The following is a 23,128-nucleotide window of genomic DNA, read 5'->3' as shown; positions in this document are numbered from 1 at the left end:
AACCAGTGGCAGTCAAAATCTTAGCCGATCTATGTCAAAAGATCTGGAGCTTCAAATCATAGCGCAAAGACTGCACAAGATCTGTCTTCGTCACACCTCCAAAAAAAAGGTGATGCTCAAGAATGTTACAATTAACGAGCAAAATTATTTTAAAGATCATACAAAAACACATTGCGACAATTGTTGAAAAGGAAATGGCGGAAGCTCAAGCTGGCTTCTGCAAAGGACACGGCACCAGAGACTAAATCGCGAACCTGCACTGGATCATGGAGAAGACCCGAAAACATCAAAAGGACGTGTTCATGTGTTTCATCGACTAAAGCAAGGCATTTGATTATGTTGAACGTGACAAGCTTTGGAATTGTCTGAAGCAAATGGACGTCCCAGAACGTACTGAACAGTTTATAAGGTCGCTTTAAAACAGTCTGGACGGCTTATGGAAACACGGATTGGTTTGGAATCGAGAAAGGCGTATGGCGAGGCTGCATTCTATCACCAGTCCTTTTCAATCTGTACACAGAAACGATAACGAGGTGATGCAATCTGGACGACTCAGAAATCGGAGTGAAAATTGGTGTCAGAAATGCCAACAACCTCCGATATTCAGATGACACCACCCTGCTTGCGGAAAGTGAAAGGGGCCTGGAAAACCTTATCCAACGAGTGCAAAAGGAAGGTGAATGCATGGGACTGTACCTCAACAGCAAGAAAACGAAAGTCATGACTGCGGTAGGCAATGGGACAGTGAACATAAACCTCAACAATGAAGAAGTCGAGACTGTCCAAGATTTCATCTTCCTTGGATCGATTGCAATGGGCAATCTGGAGCTGAGATCAAGAGACGGATTACACTTGGTAGGAATGCAATGCAAGGAATGGAAAAAATCTAGAAAAGCAAGGATATTGGCATTGCAACAAAAACCAGACTGGTCAATGCCATCGCCTTTCCCATAACAACGTATGGTTGCGAAAGTGGGACACTCAGGAAAACAGACAGAAGGAAAATTGATGCGTTTGAACCATGGTGCTGGAGGAGAATGCGACGGATACCTTGGACGGCCATGACAACGAACAAGGTAGTGTTAGAAAGCGTCAAACTGAAAATATCACTAGAGGGCAAAACCATCAGACAGCGGCTCTCTTTGTTTGGCCATGTGATGCGCGCTAACTCACTGGAAACAATACTGATGCTTGGCAAGGTCAGTGGGAAGAGAAGATCAGAACGACAAAGAACAAGATGGCTAGATACAATCAAGGCCACCACCAACATGTCAATCACCGAACTGAAAGAAGCCGTGAAAGACAGGAATGTGTGGAGAACATTGATCAATAGAGTGACCGAAGGTCGGATGTAACTGAACGGATAATCATCATCATTCTAACACTCAAGAAAAGAGTCCAGACCCCTCTTAACTCCATTCTTGAGCAATACGGTATTGCATGTTATACTCACTTATGTGAATAATTATATGTTTATTCACAGAGGAAGTATACGGACGTCTGTGGTTCCCTCCTGTGGTAACAGTTGGCTTCAATTTTTAAAAAAACGAGACAACTGTTATACCTTCTTTAAATTCTTTTCAAAAGCTCTATTTACCATCGGTCAGTCGTAATATTAAACCACCTGTCTAATATTGTCTACAGCCCCCCATACCAAAACGGTTCAGACCTGATGGACAGTATTGCTCTGGCACTATTTTTGTATCTTTAAAAGAGTGGGATCACAATCTCCCTCTTTCTACTGGTTATACCTCTAGCTATGCATTCTACTTGCTTTCCTTACTGTCTATCCTCACTGTTAACGCATTCTAAGTTGTCAGAAATCAGAACCCTTAAATTCTGTTTTTCTAAAGTCTTAGCTAACACAGAACTGCCAATGCAATACTCAAGAAGATGATTCCTCCTCCACAAATACATTATTTTATTTAGAAACATGGACTAGGATTTGCCATTTTTAGAGCTAAATAATTTTCCATGTTACAGACACCACCCGGAATATGAACCCTATTAGATACTTTTGTTATTACACACTTTTGTGTCATCAACAATTAGGAAAACCTTATCTATCAAACCTTCCCCTATGTCACTAATACTAAAAAGAATAGAAGAGGCTGATCGAACCTGAGACAGTGCAGGGGAGGCCTCCATGACAGAGGCAGGAGGGAAGAGAGGGAAAATTCTTGAAAAAGCTGGAAGCTGTGGGTTGGGAATAGGGCATGTGTGTGTGTGGGGGGGGGGGCATAGACTTGACTAAGGAGTTGGCATCCAAATCATCCAGTCAGATGTCATTGTTCACTCAGCGTAGCAGAGACATCCCTTTGACCCACCCGCTTTTTTGTCAACGACCTATTTATGTTGGAAAGGGTTCCGATAACTTTGGGGGACAATTTTTGGGCGTTTGATGGGATGTTCGGTACTAAGAGTTAAGTTTTCTTTTAATGTCTCAGGGAGAGAGTACTTGTCATAGCAGCTTTTGCAGTGGAAGTTCTTGGAGTTGGTGTTTAAATTTGTGGAGGGGAAAGAATTATGGGCATGCATTCTCCTAAGTTAATTGGAGATGGTTATAGTCATGGGTAGAATGTTGGGACTCCTTATGTTGGATTCACATGGGACGGAATTGCCACAGAATTACTGTGCGACAATTCCGCCTGTGGCCCTAATCCCAGGATTAGCCAGCCATGTGGACAAGATTTTTCAAAAATCTCGTCCACACGGGGTGGCCAATCCGTTGTGGAAAATCCAGGCAAATACGGACATGCGGCACGGAATTCAATTCCGTGGCATGTCAATTCTTTTTTTTTTTCGCGGAATACCATCAGCCGAATCACTCCACAACTCACGACAAAATGCCGCTGGTTTTGAAGCTGCAGCTCTCCCGCAGAATTCTAACCAAATTTCGGTGCATTCATTCCGTGAGAATTCCGGTGGGATTCCGTCCCGTGTGAACCCAGCCTTAGGCTGTTACCCCTTCGGGGGCATTCAGTGCAATAATATATGGCATCTGCAGGTGGGCCTGTTGGTGCCTCTGAACCGGGTTACCACTGGTGATAAGTTGGGTAATGCTGAGTATCGCTTGTCTGTAGCTCCAAAGACTTTCCCTATTGTCCTGTTCTCGTTCATTGTTTGGCGGCTTACTGATATAACTTTTGCGTATGTTTTTATAGTTATGGAATTTCAGGAATATAACTGTAATAAACAGCTGCCATTAAATCCATGTCGGTGTACGTGTCTTGTTTTAATGGAAACCAGGGTAACAATTTGGGAATGAGTGTAAAAGTTGCTGTAAATCTGAGTTGACTTATGCTAGTTAAGGAAGTTGAACATACAATACGTATGGATGCGGCACTCTCTCAAACCACCCCATAAAGAGGGGAGCACTCATGGGCGTAAATGCAGGCATCAACAGATGAGGACCCACCATTCACAAATGACGTTGTAAAATTCAGTAATGAAGCCGCATGTAGGGTACAGAAAATCCTCAGAAAGCAGCAGAGTTCATCTCACCAATCCTGGCTTTATTGGCTTGAGAAAGACTGACTGCGTTCAGTTGAAACGTCGCCGTTGTATGCAATATCTTGGCAATAAAGCAAGGATTGGTGAGATGAACTCTGCTGCTTTCTGAAGATTTTCTGTACCCTACATGCTGGTTCATTACTGAATTTTACTAGTTAAGGAAGTCGGGCGCTTATAATCCTTCTGTTCAGAATACACAACATTAACAATGGCATCTCTGAAGTAAAGTGCAGATTTATATAGAACTCAATTGGATGCAAAAAGAATATGGATGTTGATGCTGATTAAGGGCAGCGTCACACAAGCGTATGCACAAAAACGCTCGCAACAGCGCAGTGTATTTGCGCATGAACAAGGTTTGAAGAGGTCATAATCTGCGTGTTGTGCGCATATCAAAGCATTGAAATATCATTTTTCAGCACGCAAGGCCGGATCACATGTGCATCACAGACCCTTTCTGTGGATTTCTTGGCTAATTAAAGCCTAATAAGATCCAGATGTGTTCTTTTCCCTGCATTTTGTGCAGCATCACACCCTTCCCCTTGTGTGTTTTCTCCCCTCCCATAGACTTACATGGCACTTTTGCTGCGCAAAATGTAGGAAAATATAGCAGGACCTATTTTTTTGCAGGCGTTTATGAGAACAAACCCAATGGGTTTTATTTTCTGAGTTTAGCATACGCAGATTTCACGTGCACAAATACCTGCGGAAACACAGCTGTGTGACTCTGCTCTTAAGCATGGGATCCACTTGCGAATCACTGCAAAAAAAAACACACACATGTGAACAGATTCTAAAGGTGATTTCACATATGTGACAAACTTATATCAGTGCCACGTATTGTTGATAAATGACTTGCATCGTTAAATATGTCCAGAGATGTGCGGTCACTTTTTGCACCCCCCATCTATTGGAGTGATACTGCGACAAATTTTGTGACGCTTTACAAAGTCACAAATCCTAAATTTGTCTAAAAAGCTTACACAACACAAGCCATGTCCCTCATCTCTTGGCTTTGGAAATGTGAAGTGAGAAGTGTAAAACAGTGGTAGTTCGGGAGAGCAGGAAGTTAGCTGGGTGAAAATGAGAAGGAAAGGTGGACAGGAGACATTGGGGGAGGCTAGTCCTGAACTGGCACAACCCAACAAGTTTGCAAAGTTGGCAGATGAGGGGGATGCATTACAAGGTTAGCACTGCTGCAGCAGGACATGCCATCTGATCGCCAGGGGTATATTTGCTACAGTGTGAAGGGGAATAGGAGCGCAGGGCAGGCTAGACATGTCCCGGTAGTGGGAGACTCAATTATTAGGGGACAGAGAGGGCAATCTGCCACAAAGACCAGGATCGCCAAACACTGTTTTGTCTTCCTGGCGCTCGAATTTAACATATCACAGAACTGTAACAAGGTGGCATCCACTATGGCTAGCGGAAAGAAGGTTTCTACACCGATATAGAAGGGGGTTCTTTACTATAAGAACATTGAGACTATAGAACTCACTGCCCGAGGACGTGGTGATGGCAAATTCGAGATAAGAGTTTAAAACAAGCCTCTTGAGCGATACAATATTATATGCTATAGTCACTAATAACTTCAGAAGGGATGGTGATCCGGGGATTATTCCGATTGCCAGATTGGAGTCAAAAAGGAATTTTTTTCCCTTAGATGAGGAAAATTGACTTCTACCTCTTTGGGTTTTTTATTACTTCCCTCTGGATCAAATTGGGGGGTAATAGGCTGAACGTTATGGACATATGTCTTTTATTGGCCTTACATACTATATAACTATGTTCGACTCATCATTCAGAACCATGTGCCTTTGAAATTTGACTTCCTACAAGTCTTTCACACATCAGAGAATAGAGGGCAGTGCAGCCTTCTACATCAGACAACGCAGATGTCTTCAAACTCGAGGAAGTCATGTAAACTGATACTATGTTGCTTAAATGTTCGCATGAATGAGGAAGTGCTCCGTGAACTAATCCTGAGCTAACAGTTACAATACACAATCTCTAACAGCCGCCATGTGATACATGAGATATTAGTATTAGTGATGTAGCCTCTCATAGTTGTGGCTGTCAATAGACATAAGACTTTATAAAATAAATGAGGTGTCAGTGGGATGTAGTGCAGCTTCCTCTCCATATACCACTCCCTGTGAGGTGGAGGATAGTATCTAGCACAGCCCGTCTTCTCTGGCCCTGAGGCTGATCCTCACACTGTATCACATCTCTTGGCTCTTCATACTGCTTTTACAGAAAGGACGAGCATCCTGGTGAGTGTTCTGAAGTCACTTACTCTACTTTCTTACAAGTATCTGAGGTTTTACAATGTGAAATGTATTTGAACATGAGTAAACTTGGAAATACCATAAATACTTTATACAGGAGAAACAATGGGATAAACATAAGGAAGCAAATCGAGGAATTACAATATTGCAGGGTACAAAGGAATTTTCTGATGTTATGTAATTAAAGCTTAATTGTTGTATAATGAAAAGTTCTGCAACTTTTTAATACAATTTGCTTTTAAATTCTTTATTTGATGTTGATGAAAGAAAGCAATCTTCTTTATAGCCAGAAGCCCAAAAACTATCGGTAAAAAACTCACTTGTGTAACTGAACCCCTTGACATGAATGGGTTCTTTTCCCATGCGAGTTCTGTCCATCTCAGAATTGGACTGAACTCAAACAGGAACATCGCTTGTGTATGGATGCAGCCTAAACCTGGATTCCAGGCTGATACAATGTATCAGTGGAGATAAAATGTATCAAACTATTTGGACAAACTAGTAGGACAGGAGAAATACTTGTACTGCCGCTGATGTATTTAGTTCAGGTTTCTTTCTACCGTTCCTACCACTGGAGTTATATGTCAGAAGTGTTCTCTGATGTATACCTCCGACAAACGTCTGTGATGTATGCACTGTATAGCCATACAGTGGCATACGGTATGTTGCCCATTGACTCCCAAAAACATCTGCCATGCGATATGGCTTGTGTTTTTTACAGTGTCTATCTGTATAAGAGGTGCTGCAGAGTATACTCTATATATTATACAGCTGCTTCATAGAGATGCTGGTCTGGTATCGTCGTTAAATCGATGACCTCGTCATGATATGGGTCATTGATGTGGCGACCGTTCCGTTCTTTATCAGATATCTCAATGATAAGAATAATAATTAAAGATGAGCAAGCATACTCGCTAAGGGCAATTACTTGAGTGAGCATTGTCCTTTGCGAGTACCTGAAGAAAAGATTGGGGTCCCGGCGCGGGTGAGCGGTGAGTTGCAGGAGTGAGCAGGGGGAGCGGGGGGGGGGGGGGGGGAGAGAGAGATCTCACCCCCCCCCCCGTTCCCCGCCGGCACCCACAGGCAGGTACTCGCTAAGGACAATGCTCGCTCGAGTAATTGCCCTTAGTGAGTATGCTCGCTCATCTCTAATAATAATCTTAATCTGATATTTAGTGTGCAGACACATACAACTCAGATCCATTTCTTGGACCTGAATATTGCAGAGGTATTACTACCACCCAATGCGAGAAGCATTTAGGTAATACCATGTTACATACGGGATTGTGTCATCTTGACCGTCAAAAAAGTAATTCCTCTTTAAGAGCTCGTAAGAGACTGGAGAAAATGCTTGGAGATGTATTTGTGGGAAGAAGAACAGAAAATTGTGTGCAAATGTCTAAGGGAGCGAGGATATGCAAAAGGTCTTATTGATCCTGCTAGGAAGAAGGAGAATAGACAAAGCATTAGATTGAACAATCGAAGGCTGAAGGTTCAGTGAATGCGAACGACTGAACAGTTTGCGAGGGAATGATTTATCTGCCTGTAATAACTCTATCAAATTGTTCTGTGTAAAACAGGGCTTTCAAACTCATTTTCTCCGAGGGCCACATCAGCCTTAAGGTTACCGTCAAATGATCAATGCTAATAGTATAGAAAGGGCTTGTTCTTATGAGCGTATTTGCACTGCATATTACGCACGCAACGTTTGCATGCATAATACATAGTGAATAGAACCTATTGATTTCAATGGGTTCATCTACATGAGTGCATTTTTTCACGTGATGTGTAATCACGTGAAAAGATACTCAGCATGGCCTATTTTCGTGCGTATTACATACCGCAATAAGCCATTGAAATGAATGGGCGCCGAAAGGTGCAGGCAAAAGCAATTTTTTGTTATACAAATACGCCGCATATTTCTACAAATTGCACTTACACATGTGTGAAAGAGCTCTAATAGTGACCCCCATAGTGGTTGCAATAGTAACAATACCCCCATAGTGGTAGTGACCCACACAGTGGTCCCAGAAGTAATAGGGACCCCCATAGTGACTATAGTAGTAAGTGACCCCCATAGTGGCCCCAGTAGTAATAGTGACCCCTAAAGTAGTTCCAGGGATGCTGCCTGGCCAGAGGTCAATAGCAACCGTGCTATTGGCCACTGGCCAGGCAGCATTCCTACAGGCTTTACACTCTGCCTGCTTGGCGCTCCAGTCCGGCGGTGGCAGCCGCTGTTGAATATGTGACTGCTGACCTCTCACCTAGGCGCAAACGTCAATGGTCAGGAGACTTCAGCGGTCACAGACTCTGCACTGTGCCACTGGACTGGAGCTGCAGGTGGGATAGGTAGAATTCCCTTAAAGTGGTTATCCAGGATACACTGCCGCTGCTCCAACCCCTGTGTAGTGGCCGTTGCTCATAATTGCAGGCTCAGCTCTCAGTGAAATCAATGGGAGCTGCACTTGCAATTGCAGGCTGGGGTCCCATTGATTTCAATGAGAGTTGCGCCTGCAATTACAAGTACCGATCACTACACAGGGGTCGGAGCAGTGCTTCCGATCTGACCCCGGTGTATCCCAGTGGGCGCTGTCTCAATAACTGCTTTAAGATTTAATGCATGACCGGCAGGCCACATAAAATGAGGCGGCGGGACAGACTTGGCCTTGTGTTTGACATGTGTGGTGTAAAAGCACCTTTAGAATAGATCATGAATAGTAGGTCAGCAGGGGGTCCAATGCCTGGAACCCCCAATAATCAGCTGTTTGCTGGGTTGATGCGCTCTTGCATGGAGCTGATTTCTGCAAGAAGCAGACAGCTCCGTTCCACTGTAGTGACTAAACTTGGCATTACATCCATTCAATTAAATGAGTACTTTGCCTGTAATACCAAGCCTGGCCACTGCAGTGGGAATACAAATGCATTGGAAAGGTGAGCATGCTGTGTATTTCCTTGTGCAACCGAAATGAGCATGCAAAATACTTATATGTGAGCGAACTCATTGAAATCAATGGAAATGAAAACCAGAAAGCGGCTCCTCTGCAATCACTCCCATGCAAGGACTTTCTGGAAACCACAACGGATGCACAGGGAAAAGGAAGTAGGCCCAACGTAAAATAAAAACTCTTTCTCTTTATTGCCAAATCCAGACAGACCTAGAGAAACAAGAAGCATGTGCAAAATTACTTGTTTCAGGCAAATACGAGCAGAAATGCGCTCGTATGAATCCGGCCACAGTAAATTTCTCCCTGTGTGAAGAAAGCCTAAAAGTGTTGGAAACAGGTAAAACTTTCAGGATGGTTAGGGCGGCATCCATGGTGCACTGTCAATGCATGAGCTGGGGAAATCTCCATGTATATAGCCATGCACCCAAAGACATTAATGGACAAACACAGGCAAAAAGATTCTTTTTTTCTGCACAGCTGGTGCTGTTAGATCCAGACTTTCCCCAATTGTATGTATGCCAAAAAGACAGATACCTATGCCTCTCAATATAACTGTCTACTAAAAAGTGTACAATTGGCCATATGTTCTCCAATACCTTTCAAAAAGTAGAGACCGAACATAGTATAAAGTTCTCCTAATCCGCCATTTTGAAAACACCTTTCTTATTTGACCAATTTAAATCTGTCGAAAAGTTGACAAAATATTAAATTATTAGAATTTATAATAACTGTTTTTGTCTCTGGCACTCTTTCACATGTCTGTGCTTGTCGTGTGGATTTCTGTTCATTTTTGTTCTTTCCCAAAAATAGGTGCAAGTTGATACCTGACTAAACATAATATATAAGAGCACAGCAAATTATTTTCCAGGTTTGGTTTATGACCATTTTCCTCCATGTGTCTCTGCAGGTCTAAATGGAGCATTATAGAACACTACTCATTTGTGTTGCTGGATGCTTCAGTACAGTTTTTGGATATCCGGGTGGAACCATAAGTGCTGCCTGTGACAGCATGCTTCCTCGTCATGGGACCAATGTCCCTCAGTCATCTGTGTCCCCATATATCATCACTGTGTCTAACACAACTTTTGTTCCAGGGGACGTTATTACAGGTAAAGTGGAAATACGATTCCTGATATTATTTTCTTAGAGATGCTGACCGCAATATACAGATGGGTCCAATGTTGTTTTAGCTCTAATTTGGTTAAGGACTGTAATTTCTGATTAAACCAATTCATTGCAATGTCAGCAAGACCCTTGAAGTCTGCAATACACATCACAACCACTGGGAGGGGAGTCATGATAAACACATATAGGATAGAGATCTTGTGACAAAGTATCACAAAGTCATTTATTTATGAAGCTGGTTATTTCATAACACACATCTGAGCATATCTAGCCAAGAGGAAAGGTAAGGAAGGACACATCTGTGTGCCACCATCATTGGCAGATGGATACAATAAGAACTATAGAGGGTGTAGAGGGTGCGGTCGCACATGGGCCCAGGAGCCCTAGGGGCCCCATAAAGTCCTCTTCCCCATATTGCGAACCAATGCTATCGATGAAGCTTTATAGTTGGGGGTCCTGTTCCAGATTTTGCACTGGGCCCAACAGCTTCAAGTTACGCCTCTGCCTGGAAATTATCAGCCAAAAGTTTTAATTTCCCATTTCTAGAAAATCCTCATGCTTATTTTCCCATCCATTGGATCTGGAGATTTTCACTTTGAATTGTTTTAACCTGGTAAGGACCATATATTGTCAATATACAACACTTGGTCCTGGGGCTTTAGTAGAGAAAGTTAAAGTGCCTCTTCTGCAATTCGGACCAATTTTCCCCTGTAATTGGGGCTCTTATAGATGCCCCAGTTACAGTGGAAAATAGAAAAACAAAAAGACAATATGAATGATCCCCAGACGTCTTACATGATGTCATGTGGTTGTAGATGGTAAATAAATAGTTACAAAAAAATATATATAAAAGAAAACTACCCACCATCGACGCCAACCAAAACTCTTACCATGTAAGCCCATCCGAAAAATTCTGCAAAAATAGCCCTATATGTCACAAAAAAAATGCAGCAAAAATAATTTTGGCCGCTGAAGAAAAAAATAGGGCCTTAAAACTACCACATGGGTAAAATAACTTAAAAGTGTCAGGTCCTTTAGGACTGAAACACCGTGGACCTTAAGAGGTTAAATCATGTAATACATCTTGACTCCTGTGGAAGCAGTGCAAGGGAATTTTATACTTGCTGACGGGTTCCTTCTTAGCTAATCACTTGGGTTGGTGTCCCTGCCGCAGGTCCCTGTGTGATCAGTTTATTGGCCCATTCCAACAGAGGATTGTCTAAAGCAAACAACCCCTACAGCATGCCGTTGTCTGCAGCTAGATATAGACAGGACTGGCGGTGATTTGGTTAATCAATTTCAGGTTTCCCTTCCCTGCCTCTTTACATAGTTTCAGATAAACTAAATTATTTCTTGAGTTTTATTCACACGGGTGTTGCGATTTTCACATCGCGGCCGAACATCGTATGAACAAGAGGAAGCCACAACCAAATCGTGACTAACAGCTCCCACCCACTGACGATATTTTCTTTCTTGTGCTGCGAGAGCATGAGAAAAATCTCGCATCGCAGCACAAGAAAGAGGCCGGTATAGAACCGGCATATCGCAAGTGCTTTCAATGGGGCTAGCGACAGCAGCGCTAGCCCCATTGAAAGCATAGGGAGAATGCCGCGGACTTCTGCCACAGCTGTGACAGCTGTGGCAGGAGTTTCCTTCATGAATGAATAGCTAAGAGCTATGTGTGATTGGCTGAGCGCTCAGCAAATAGCTAAGCAGTAGCTGCTATTGGCTGAGCCCTCAGCCAATCTGCACAGCCCTTTCAGGAGGTGGGGATTTTTAAATCCCTGACTACTGAAAGAGCTTAATAGCAGTGCCGGGGAGCCAGCAGGAGGACGTGGCTGAGCGCAGGAGAGGTGAGTAATAATTTTTTTTATTTTTTAACACACTTTTGGCAGATTATCGGGGAGGTGCTTATATTTCAAGCCCTTCCCCAATAATCATTCCGCGGGGCTTGGCAGAAAGCAGTGTTTTCAATGGGATCGGCAGCAGTGCCGATCCCATTGAAAGCAATGGGCTAGAATGCCGGGGACTTCTGCCACAGCTGTGACAGCTGTGACAGCTGTGGCAGAGGATTCCTTTACCCCCGAGGTCCCTGTGGGGAGGAAAGAAACTCCTGCCACAGCTGTTACAGCTGTGGCAGAAGTCCCCGGCATTCTCCATCTCTTTTCAATGGGGCTAGCACTGCTGCCGCTGGCCCCATTGAAAAGACTGGTGATATGTCGTCGTGATGCCGATATCCTGGCGTCATGCCGATTTTTTTCTTGCACTGCGATGCGAGACTTTAACTTTAATTTGTATTCTTGTATATTGGGTAAAAACGAATCCATATAAAACACCGTAATAAAAACATGGAGGCAAATAGGGAAGAAAAGTTAATGACATACAGAAGTAACATCTTATAAACATGTTATGGACACATTATTATACGCTCGTCTGAAACCGGCCTTAGGAAGATTAAAACGGAAGCCACTTTGTTAGGACTTTGCTGGTTCAGGGTTACTTTATATATCTGAGTGTTGGGCCAGCTTCACACGGGCAATAAAATCGTGCGAGATCTGTGTGTTGTGAGACGCACAAATCTCTTACGAATATAAGCCCCATTCCTTTGAATGAGGTCATACACATGATGCAGGAAAGAAATCGCAGCATGTTCTATATTGTGCATTCTCTCGCATCGCCCATTGACTTCAAAGGAGTCGGCGGCAGCATTGCACCACCTGCTAGGTGCACGCAATGCGTTGCGATTCAAGGTCTCCCATTGACAACAATGGGAGAAACTCTGCAATCCGCTACATGTCCGAAGTGATGAGAGGCGGTTTTGCCATAAAAATGCCTTGCATCCCTGGGGAATTTACATGGTGGCGAGCTCGATATGGGGGGGTGATTCGTGGCCTCATATAGCGCTCGCCCGTCTGAAGTTAGCCTTAATGGGGAAAATAAAATCCAGAGGGTAAAAATCAGATTTGCATTTTCCACATTGTTAGAGATGCAGGAAGTAATTGGATCATTACTAGGTAGGACAGATAATGCAGGTTTATATACCGCAGACAGAAACTGGGGCCATCTAAATATATGGTCAAGACAAGTGTATAGCAAAACAGTAATGTCGCATTGTGTAAGAACGGCAATTCTTTCATGCCGTCATTATGTGACTGTTATGTATATTAATAATGTGCTGCAATAAACCTGCTTGACCCGTAAAACTAGCCGACACCAATGAACAAATCTTCTACAAATAATGGCATCTTGCACAAACTTTCTGCAGTTCTGTACTAACAGCTAGTTTGTACTCCATGTACTCTTATGTACAGAGCTTCTAGGGAAGGACAGTGCTATGTAATACTTCATCATCTGGTGACACAAGATTCAATTTTCCCTCAAATTACGTATCTAGAGGCATACAACATCAGTATGGTAGCCTTTAAATCTATTGGTACTGTATCATATCATTATATGAGCCTTATGTGGCCCAGAGTGTTAAGTCATCAGAAATGCAGTCCTAAGCTCTTGCTCATGACCTGAAGGTTGCGGGTTCAACCCTCACTTGGTTTAGGTAGCTGGCTCAGGGTTGACTCATCCTTCTGAGGTCAGTAAAATGAGTACCCAGCTTGCAGGGGGTAAAAGATGACTGGGGAAGGCAGTCTGCCAAGAAACTGTGACGTCAGTTGTGACCAAGGGACTTTAGCATATCATCAAGCAGCTTGTATGAAGCTATAATACAGAACTGATATCTTATACTGTAAGAAATAGTCCACCCCTTACTGACCCCAACGGATCTCTAATCCTACACTGTTTTCCATTTCAGTGACTATAAAGTCCAAATCTGGGTCAGATGACTTTAAAGGATTCCTCCTTGAAGCCCGATTAGTGGGAGGAAATGGGATTACTGGAACTTTTAACACTTTAGATTCTAACACTCAATTGTTAACATGTGGCTCACAAGTGGTAAGTTCATCAATCAGAATAAACATTTTATTCATGTTCATTTATTATGCATTAAAGGGTTTCCTGGACTCTAATATTGATGGCTGACCTTTAAGGTAGGCCATCAGTCTCAGATTGGTGCGGATCTGACTCCAGTTACACAATCAGTTTACTGAAGGGGTCATGGCACTCCGGTAAGTGCTGTCTCCTTCACAGTATACTAGGCACAGCTCCATGGGAGGCTCAGCTGATCGTGGGGATGCTAGGAGTCTGGCTTCCACCAATCTGATAATGATGACATATCCTATAACTATTAGTATATTGTTTGGGACAGCGCCTATAGTGGAATGGGTGGGGAAGTGCGCAAGTGATTGTGATCACATAAAAGGAAGGAAACTTACCTGGTGCCCGTGGGGAAGACCCTGGTAAGGATACTTACCCGGCCACTGTAGTATTTCCGAGTGCCTTACAACCCGTAGAACCTCCAGTAAATGAAGGGCAGCTAGAGACTTCGACTCAGACATCAGATGTATAGGGTGCAACGCATTTTGGGGCTCAACATGGCCCCTTTGTCAAACACAAAATCTAGTGGTTTTCATGTTTCAGTATTTTGCATCAATATTTGAAAGCCTAAACTAGGAGTGGGTCGAAAACACCGAAGAGGTGGAAGTTTTTCCATTTTACTTTTTCTCTATGTAGGTTATTCTTGTGGTTTTGGCTTAGAAATACTGATTCAAAGTATTGGCCAGTATGCTACCATATGACAGCAGCCTAAGGGTGAATGCACACGGGCAGATTTAAATTGCAGAATCCAGAGCGGGTGTCTGCCTCCGGATTCGGCAGCAAATACTGCCCATAGCATGCAATGAAAAAGTGATTCTTCATGCACACAAGCGGAAACCAATTGCGGTTTCTGTTAGCGGATGAAAAATCGCAGCATGCTCCAGGGATTCCACAGGTAAAAAAGGAGTTTAAAAAAAATCTGACAGCGAGCCATGCGGACCATCCGCAGTACAGAAAAAAGGGAAGGAAAACAGGTACATGCGGATGCCGCTGCTGCCAGGGCGAATCCCGCTGCAGGATTACGCACCGTCCGTGTGCATGCGGCCTCAGGCTGGCTATATACCTTCAAATTCAATTGGCTGAACCCATCGATTTTGGTGGGTGTAGCCAATCATCTAATGTATATGATAGTCTCCCAATGCTCTATCAAGGACGGGTGTCCAAGGGAGATAAGAGGTGAGCAGTTAGATTTCAACTTCTTGATGCTTTTGTTCTCAAGGAGGTAAGCATGCATTTGTAGGGGGGGAGTGGAGAGAGGTAGCTGTTCCATCAACAGCTATCTTATGTGTATGGGTAGATTAAGTCTAGTGGGAAAGAAGGACTGGTGCTCAATTTCCTTTATGTGGACATAATTATATTTACCATAAATAAAGGCCTTGATGAAACATGTACTTATTTTTGTCTGTTTAGAGTGCAGCTGTCAGTCATACGAATCGTAACGTAAAAGACAGCATCACAGTTTCCTGGACAGCCCCACAGGGGGCAGGACCTGTGCGCTTCAGGTATGTACTGGGTACTTGGCACAAAGCCCGGAGTAAGGAACATTTGCTTTTGCACAGTCATCATTCTAAATAAGCAAAAGTCATAAGTACAGTTGCAAAATTATTCAACCCCCATCGCAAATTAGGTTTATTTGCCAAATTGTAATAATTTTCAGCTGTTTGCAAACAAGAACAATTTAAATAGTTCAACACAACTAATATAAAAAGTGGTTTCTCCAAATTCAACACAAATTGCTACTTTGAATAACTACTACAGTCATAGAATTAGGCCCTATGTCCACAGGCGGATTTTAATTATAAAATGCGCGCGCATCTCCCGTGCGGGAAATCCGCACCTCTTCTGATCCATAGGGATGCATGAGCATCTGCAGGGCATTTTAAAGCATGCAAATGAGATTTTTTTTTTCCTGGCGTGCAGATCGCCTATGCGGGAAGAAATCGCAGCATGCTCCATTCTCCTACAGAACCCAAAGCTGTCCGATCTGCGGCACACCCGTAGCTGTCACTGTGGCTGTGCCGAGGATCTGCTGGAGAGCAGGAGATTCAAAAACATAAGAGAAAGCACTGTGCATGGTGCTGGCGTGTCGCCCGATGCTCCTGACGTATCCACTGTGCTGAAGAAAGAAGATCTGGCCGGCTCAGAGGAGACCCGTGCTGGATCCGGAGAGGTATGACACTGTCGTTTTCTCTCCATGTCCGTGGGCACACATAGATACCGCTGCAGGATTCAGCAGTGGAAAACGTGGGTGCAAGTGGACATGAGGCCTTATTCACTCAATGGCTTTTGTTAGTTGCATCAGGTGTACTTGAGATACACATCAAATTCCTGGACTGCCTAGGGCTTTGTTTATTGTGATGTTGGATGTCATGTTAGAAATATTGCAAGTGAGTAATTGAAAATGTTAAGCGAAAAGATCATTGTCTTGCACAAACAAGGAAAAGGCACTGAATGTTCTTAGAGATTCACTTAAGGCCCTTTTACATGGGACAAAAGGTGGGCAAATGATGCCCTATGTGTACTCGCTCCCGTGCTGTTACACAGGAACGAGTATCGCTGGCTGTCTGACAGAGCGGCCAGCAGGGGGCCAGGTGGCTGAAGGAGATTTCACTCCTCGCTCTCCCCCGCTCCTCTCCATTCACTTAACACAGCGGCCGTTCGGTACTTCAGGATTTTATGCAGCCTAAAATCCTGAACGATGATCATTCAGTATAAACAGCAGCTGTTCAGTACTGAGCGGCCGCTGTGTTAAGTGAATGGAGAGGGGCGGGGAAGAGTGAGTAGTGAAATTTCCTCCAGCCGCCCCACTTCCCTGCTGAATAAGCCAACAATACTCACTCCTGTGTAACAGCATGGGAGCGAGTACACACGGGGACGAGTGTAGGGCATCGTTTGCCCGACATTCGTCCCATGTAAATGGGCCTTTAGAAGCATAATTTGCAAGTTCAATGTTAAAGTAACACTGGCTACATTACCTTGACATGGCAGAAAGAGGAAGCTGTCATTAGATGCTACAAGATTCCTGAGAAAGCAGGGGGTGCAAAGCCTTAAAGTGACTTCCAAAAAAAACCTGTAGCAAGATTCGGTGGCAGCAGGCCCTGAGGTTCCCTTTGGCAAAGTAAGGCCGGCTGCACACGACCAAATTTGCATTGTGGAATCCCGATTCCGCAGCAAATACCTTCCATAGCATGCTATAGTAAAGTGTTTTTTCCTGTACATGAGCGGAGATCAATAGCGATTTTTGACTCGTGGAGGAAAAATCGCAGCATGCTCTATTTTAATGCAGTGTCCACACAGATGGCTTCCACTTAAGTCAATGAAAGTCATTTGACCCGCGGCCCGTCCGCAATTAACATTGCGGACAGGTCGCGGATTCCGCATGATCGCCCAGCCAGGGTGGGTGCACGGAAATCTGTACTGCGCATGCCCAATGGCAAGCCATCCAGACCATCCGCAGTACAGAAAAAAGAAAACAACTGACAGGTAGACAGGGTCACCAACCGGAATCCAACCTGGTCATGTGCAGCTGGCCTAAGGCACATACTTAATGCTGAAGGTCTCCAAGACATGCACCTCTACCAATCCAAAAGTAAAAGAAAAGTCGCTCCAACATGCTCAAAACTATATATTATATTTATCATAAATAAAGGCCTTGATGAAACACATACTTGAAGGTCTTCATTCTTCAACCTCAAGACATACACCTTTACCATTTGAAAAGTTGCTACAATATGCTCAAAATTATACCAGTAAGTGACAGACATTTTGGCATTCTACTATGGGGAGTGATAAAAGAAATCGGGAGCTTTTTAGGCCTGTATACCTGCGGTTTGTCTGGAAGAAGAATAATGAAGTATATGCTGAGAAGAGCACCCTGCCTACATTGAAGCATGAGGGTGGCTTGGTGGCTGCTTCGTGTCTTTTGGCACTGGAAACCTGCACCCTTTGGAGATGGATTTGATCAAATATCAGGAGAAAATCCTAAAATTAAAATATTATGCCTTCTGTGAGGAAGCAGAAACCTGGGTGTCATTGGATGTTATTACAGGACAATGACCCCAAGCGTAATTCAAAGTCTAGCAAGGTTTGGTTTCAGAAGAAGTCCTGGAAGATATTGGAGTGGCCATAACAATCGCCTGACTTGAACTCCATAAAAAAATCTTTGATAGGATGTGAAGAAGGGGGTTGCAGCATGCAAACCCAAGAATATTAGTGAACTGAAGCCCATTGCCTATGAGGAATAGGTTAAGATTCCTCAGGAATGCTGGCAAAGGCTAGTGACTTGCCTAGCATCACATTAGCAGCAGGTTGTAGCAGCAATCATTTTTATACTCCCTTATTCCTATGGTGTCCCTCCGTGAGGATCGCACGCTATCTGAAAATCTAACTCTTTTCATGCTGCCGTGCATGTACTCTTCCTTAGACATGTACTTAAACTGGTACAAACTAAAGGTCTGTAAATGTGGCCAATAAATCTAATTTGCAATGGGGGTCGAATAATTTTGCAACTGTATTACATATGATGATAAGAATGTATATATTTCCCTTCTGAGTGCATTGTATGCTGATTTCTATAGATATTTTCTGACATGACTTTTAGGCCTCAGTCACACGGGCGCATCGGCACCCGTACATCGGCGCCGATGCGCCCGTGTGACTGACACCAGCAGACGGACGTACCTGAAGACGTCCGTCTCTCTGCAGCGCCGGGAGGAAGAACATGTGACCGGCTCCATTGCCGGTCATGTGTTCTATGATCAGCGCTGGAGAGAGACGGCTGTCTTTAGGTACGGCCGTCTTCTGTCAGTCACACGGGCGCATCGGCGCCGGTGTACGGGTGCCGATGAGCCCGTGTGACTGAGCCCTTAAGCATACACAGACTTTGCATAGTTAACTTTTCAGTGCATTAGTCTGTTTTATTTGTAAAGCAGGATGTTTCATCATTTCTTTACTGAGTGAATTTTCTTAGCAAGCGAGAAACCAAGTAATCTTGCAGATATGATCTCTTTTAATGGCTAACAAAAACACATGATGTTATCGCGAGCTTTCAAGCTTAGTGGAATAGATCCAAAGATGTATTCATATATATATACACATACATATGAAAAGGCACAGATATGATGTGATTAATTTGCATTTAAAAGAATACCAAAACAGGTTGAGTAGAGGAGTAAATACTTAATTAGTCCACTGATAAGGGATTTAAAAGTTTTATGGTCTCTAAATTGATGTTTGGGGTTACCAGGCCAGCGTGTTATCTCTACTATAGACTTCTCATAATCTCCAGTGGTGCATGAAACATTGAAACACCCTCCGATATTCAATCCGTTCTTGAGAGTGTCAAAGGTGGTTATAAACATGTACTCCCAAATTCTTCTATGATGTTGAGATTTGAAGTTGCCTTTTAATACAGTAACTTTTATATGTTCTATGAACATAAAACAAAAACTGACAACCAGGATGAAATCTCATCGTCACACAATTAAAGAAATAAAGACAGAATTACTTGTGGCTGAGCATTTTTCTAGCCATGGACACAACATAGAACATATGAAAGTTACTATATTAAAAGGCTATTTCAAATCTCAAAGTCATAGAAGAATTTGAGAATACAAGTTTATAATCATCTTTGACACTTTCAAAAATGGATTGAATATCAGAGAGTGCTTCATGCATCACTGGAGATTATGAGAAATCTATACCACAGATAACACACAGGCCTGGTGACCCCCTAACACCAATTGAGAGACCATAAAGCTTTCACATCCTTATCAGTCGAATAATTAAGTATTTACTCCTCTACTCATCCTGTGCTGGCATTGTTTTAAGTGCAAATTAATCACACCATGTCTGTGCCTTGTCATATGTATGTGGATATATATGTATGAGTCTTCGGATCTATTCCACTAAGCCTGAAGAAGAACCCTGCGTATGTTCCAAAGCTCGCAATAACATCATGTATTTTTGTTAGCCATTGAAAGGTATCAGATCTACAAGATTACTTGGTTTCTCTCACTGAGAACAATCTCATTTTGCTCTACTGGCTAACACGGTACCAAACTATTTTCATTTAAACTTTTTGCTGCACTGAGGAAATGGAGATATAAGAAATGTATCAATACATTGTGCAACTACTTTGCATATAAGAAGGCCGAGTGGAATGTATGATTTCAAAACAGTCCAGAAGCCACAATCTTTTCTTTTGCAATTACCTTGTATTATCTTTGCCAAAGCAAACAGACAACCATCCCTAGGCACTGCAAATGGCATCTATATTCTTAGGCCAGATGCCCACGCCCGGATCGGATTTCGCCTGCGGAATCAGACCTGGCACTCTCCAGAAACCTCATACTTAACAGACCAGATGTGCAGCGAGGGTGTCGTCTGGCGAGCTAAAGCACATACGCAGTGCAGCGCATGATGCGCCGGCGCTGAGGTATGATGCGGATTCCCACGATACTGCCGGTGCCCGCAGCGCGGGGTATCACGGGACGGACAGCTTTCATTGACTGCAATGGAAGCCGTCTGTGCGTTTTTCCACAGAAATTAGAACATGCTGCGCTTCTCCCCCCACGAGCGCAAAATCGCAGCTGATTTCCTCTTGTGGGCATAGGAGAATCGTTTTACACAGCATGTCTATGGACGGACATTGCTGCGGAAATCGCGGTGGGTGTCTGACTGCGATTTCTGCAGCAATAATTCGTCCGTGGGCATTCGGCCTTAAAGTTTCATTCACACAGGCACTAAATGCTGCAGAATTTCCGCTAGCAGAATCCCTTTCTTCACAGGTGATCCTGGTGATTTTATTTTTAGGGCGTTTAATGTACAGTATAAATAAGGTGCTACTTTCTATTATAGGTTATTCAAATTATAAGAATGAGAGTTTTATATAGTTTGTCATATTTTACTTCAAAGCTGTTTGAGAACTCGTTTTTTTGTAGCATGTCGTTTTTAGTGGTGCCATTTTGGGGTGCATATGACTTTTTCATTCCTTTTTTTACTTTTCTTGCCTGGTGAGATGCACAGAAAACTGCTATTCTGGCATTGCTTTAAAGGTTTTTTTAAATTCTTTTAATTGTTTTTTCAATTTCCAATAAAAAATTGTGTTAGAGGTTAAAGATTTTTTTTCTTTCTATAAAACCACTTTGGTGCTTGGTCAGCCTTGACTGTGGGGTCTGAAGGGTTAAACAGCAAGGTCATGAAGAGCAATAGATAACCTTCATTGAGCGCAGAGGAGTGATTAGATGAGAAAACACTTTCACAACAAAGTTGCCAGGAGGCAGCATAAATCAGCCACATACTGCATCCACCTTAAAAATTAACTTTTAATATAATTAAAAATGAAAAAGGAAACAATTCCTGGTAAAATCATAGAGCGCCCCCCAGTGGAGAAGCAAGAATAATAGGTTAAAGATTCTACTTTATAATTGTTATTGGATGCTTTCCATTTCTGTCAAGTTTAATAAATTGTCATTTGTTATGGGTGTTTCTTTTGACCCATTATTGCGGGTGTGTTTATGCATTTCATATTCTTTAGGCTTTATAAACTTCCTTGTCTGTCTTCCATTGTCATTTGGTCCTACACCTCTGATAAAGCTGGTGTATCCTGTGAAAGTTTTAAGGTGAATGGAGCACATGGATAATTGTTGTTGCCTCCTGGCAACTTTGTTGTGAAAGTATCTCATCCAGTGCTTCCACCCAAATCAAATTCTTTCAGCGATTAGATTGGAAAATGGTCTTCTTTTCACTCCTTTGCTAAAGAAAAATAGACCCTTCACATGTGACAATTATAAAGAGGGCATGTTCTCCAACAGATGAGGGTGGGGGTGATAACATGAGAAAATGTTCATTGGAACCCTCCCATGGGATCATGTGAAACCATACAGGGACCAGACGTGGATGACACATTCTCCTCCTGACCCTCCACAATACCATTATGTCCCTTGCTGGCCCTCTCTGCTCTTCACATAGGCTAAAGTGACAGCTGCAAGCAGAACTTTTGCACCAGTGCCCATGAACTTTAGGTTCGCTCCTACCAAAGTGCTAGCGACCACTTGTCCGTCAGTCCGTGTGTGCTGTGTGAGTTACATGTAGAGCCTGACAGCACCTGTGATGTCAGTTACCGACTTTTAGCTTTGCCCCCTGATCACATGACAGTGACATCATCACAGGTCCTTTATCCTCTTTGTGCACTGAATTAGGGATTATGGGCGAACTACATCCCCCACAACCCTCTGCCCCTCAGTTGCTATGCATACAGCAGTACTAAGTCTGGAAGGTTGTAGCTGGTTGTGAGACAGCTGGACACCTCTGTGGAGACTACAATAAATGACACCTCACAAATGTCCACATACATAGCTGGCGGTGCATACTGACCAACAACATTGAAGCTCATAAATCATGTGCAGTCCATATGTGAAAGCAATGTAGCAAAGCTGTGTGTGTGTGACGTGCATGTAGCAAAGCTGTGTGTGTGACGTGCATGTAGCAGAGCTGTGTGTGTGACGTGCATGCAGCAGAGCTGTGTGTGAGTGATGTGCATGCAGCAGAGCTGTGTGTGAGTGACATGCATGCAGCAGAGCTGTGTGTGAGTGACGTGCATGCAGCAGAGCTGTGTGAGTGACGTGCATGCAGCAGAGCTGTGTGTGAGTGACGTGCATGCAGCAGAGCTGTGTGTGAGTGACATGCATGCAGCAGAGCTGTGTGTGAGTGACGTGCATGCAGCAGAGCTGTGTGTGAGTGACGTGCATGCAGCAGAGCTGTGTGGTGCATTGCGCCACCAGAAACACCGGTACTATAATTTTCTAATAATTACTAGTCTATATAAAACCTCAAGAAACCTGCATACACTGCATGTCACAACTGATATAAGTGAACTTTTCTCTTGAATTTCAGAGCAACAGTTTTGAAGGATTTCAGCACCTTTTGGGCTGGAGTGGAGAGTGATATTATAGCAAATGTAAGTCCATATATTGTACATAGAGCTGGGAGCAAGGCTTTCACCAGGTTGCAAGAATGAATGGTAAAGTAAAGTGGTTGGGGCATATTTACTAAGACCGATGTAAGCCTCTTAATACATTTGTTACATCTGGCCACATGTCTGTGCACCAGCCTGAAACCTACCATGCCAACTAAGAGCTGTTGTAGGCTTTAGCTATAATTTACACCAATTTCTGGTGTATATTACAGTTAATCTAATAGGCTACATGCGACCATGCCCCTGAACACTAGGCCCTACGCACTTCAAATTTTGGACCCAATGTAAAGCCT

At 43.3% G+C, this 23,128-nt stretch overlaps 1 protein-coding gene across 1 annotated transcript in view; it reads left to right on the top strand.

The window, feature by feature from the left end:
* The first annotated feature begins 5,614 nt into the window (after nt 1-5,614).
* LOC136621621 (putative ferric-chelate reductase 1) overlaps nt 5,615-23,128 on the top strand; it is a 41,666-nt gene continuing 24,152 nt past the window's right edge. The window contains exons 1-5 of the mRNA XM_066597240.1: nt 5,615-5,786; nt 9,654-9,855; nt 13,677-13,816; nt 15,269-15,360; nt 22,754-22,817. Coding sequence (XP_066453337.1) covers nt 9,660-9,855; nt 13,677-13,816; nt 15,269-15,360; nt 22,754-22,817 — 492 coding nt within the window. The 5' untranslated portion in view covers nt 5,615-5,786; nt 9,654-9,659. The remainder of the gene's footprint in view (nt 5,787-9,653; nt 9,856-13,676; nt 13,817-15,268; nt 15,361-22,753; nt 22,818-23,128) is intronic.

The sequence above is a fragment of the Eleutherodactylus coqui genome, chromosome 3, assembly GCF_035609145.1.
Source record: "Eleutherodactylus coqui strain aEleCoq1 chromosome 3, aEleCoq1.hap1, whole genome shotgun sequence".
NCBI lineage: Eukaryota > Metazoa > Chordata > Amphibia > Anura > Eleutherodactylidae > Eleutherodactylus > Eleutherodactylus coqui.
Note: the sequence above shows the minus strand (reverse complement) of the source record. Positions and strands in the feature narration are given on the sequence as shown.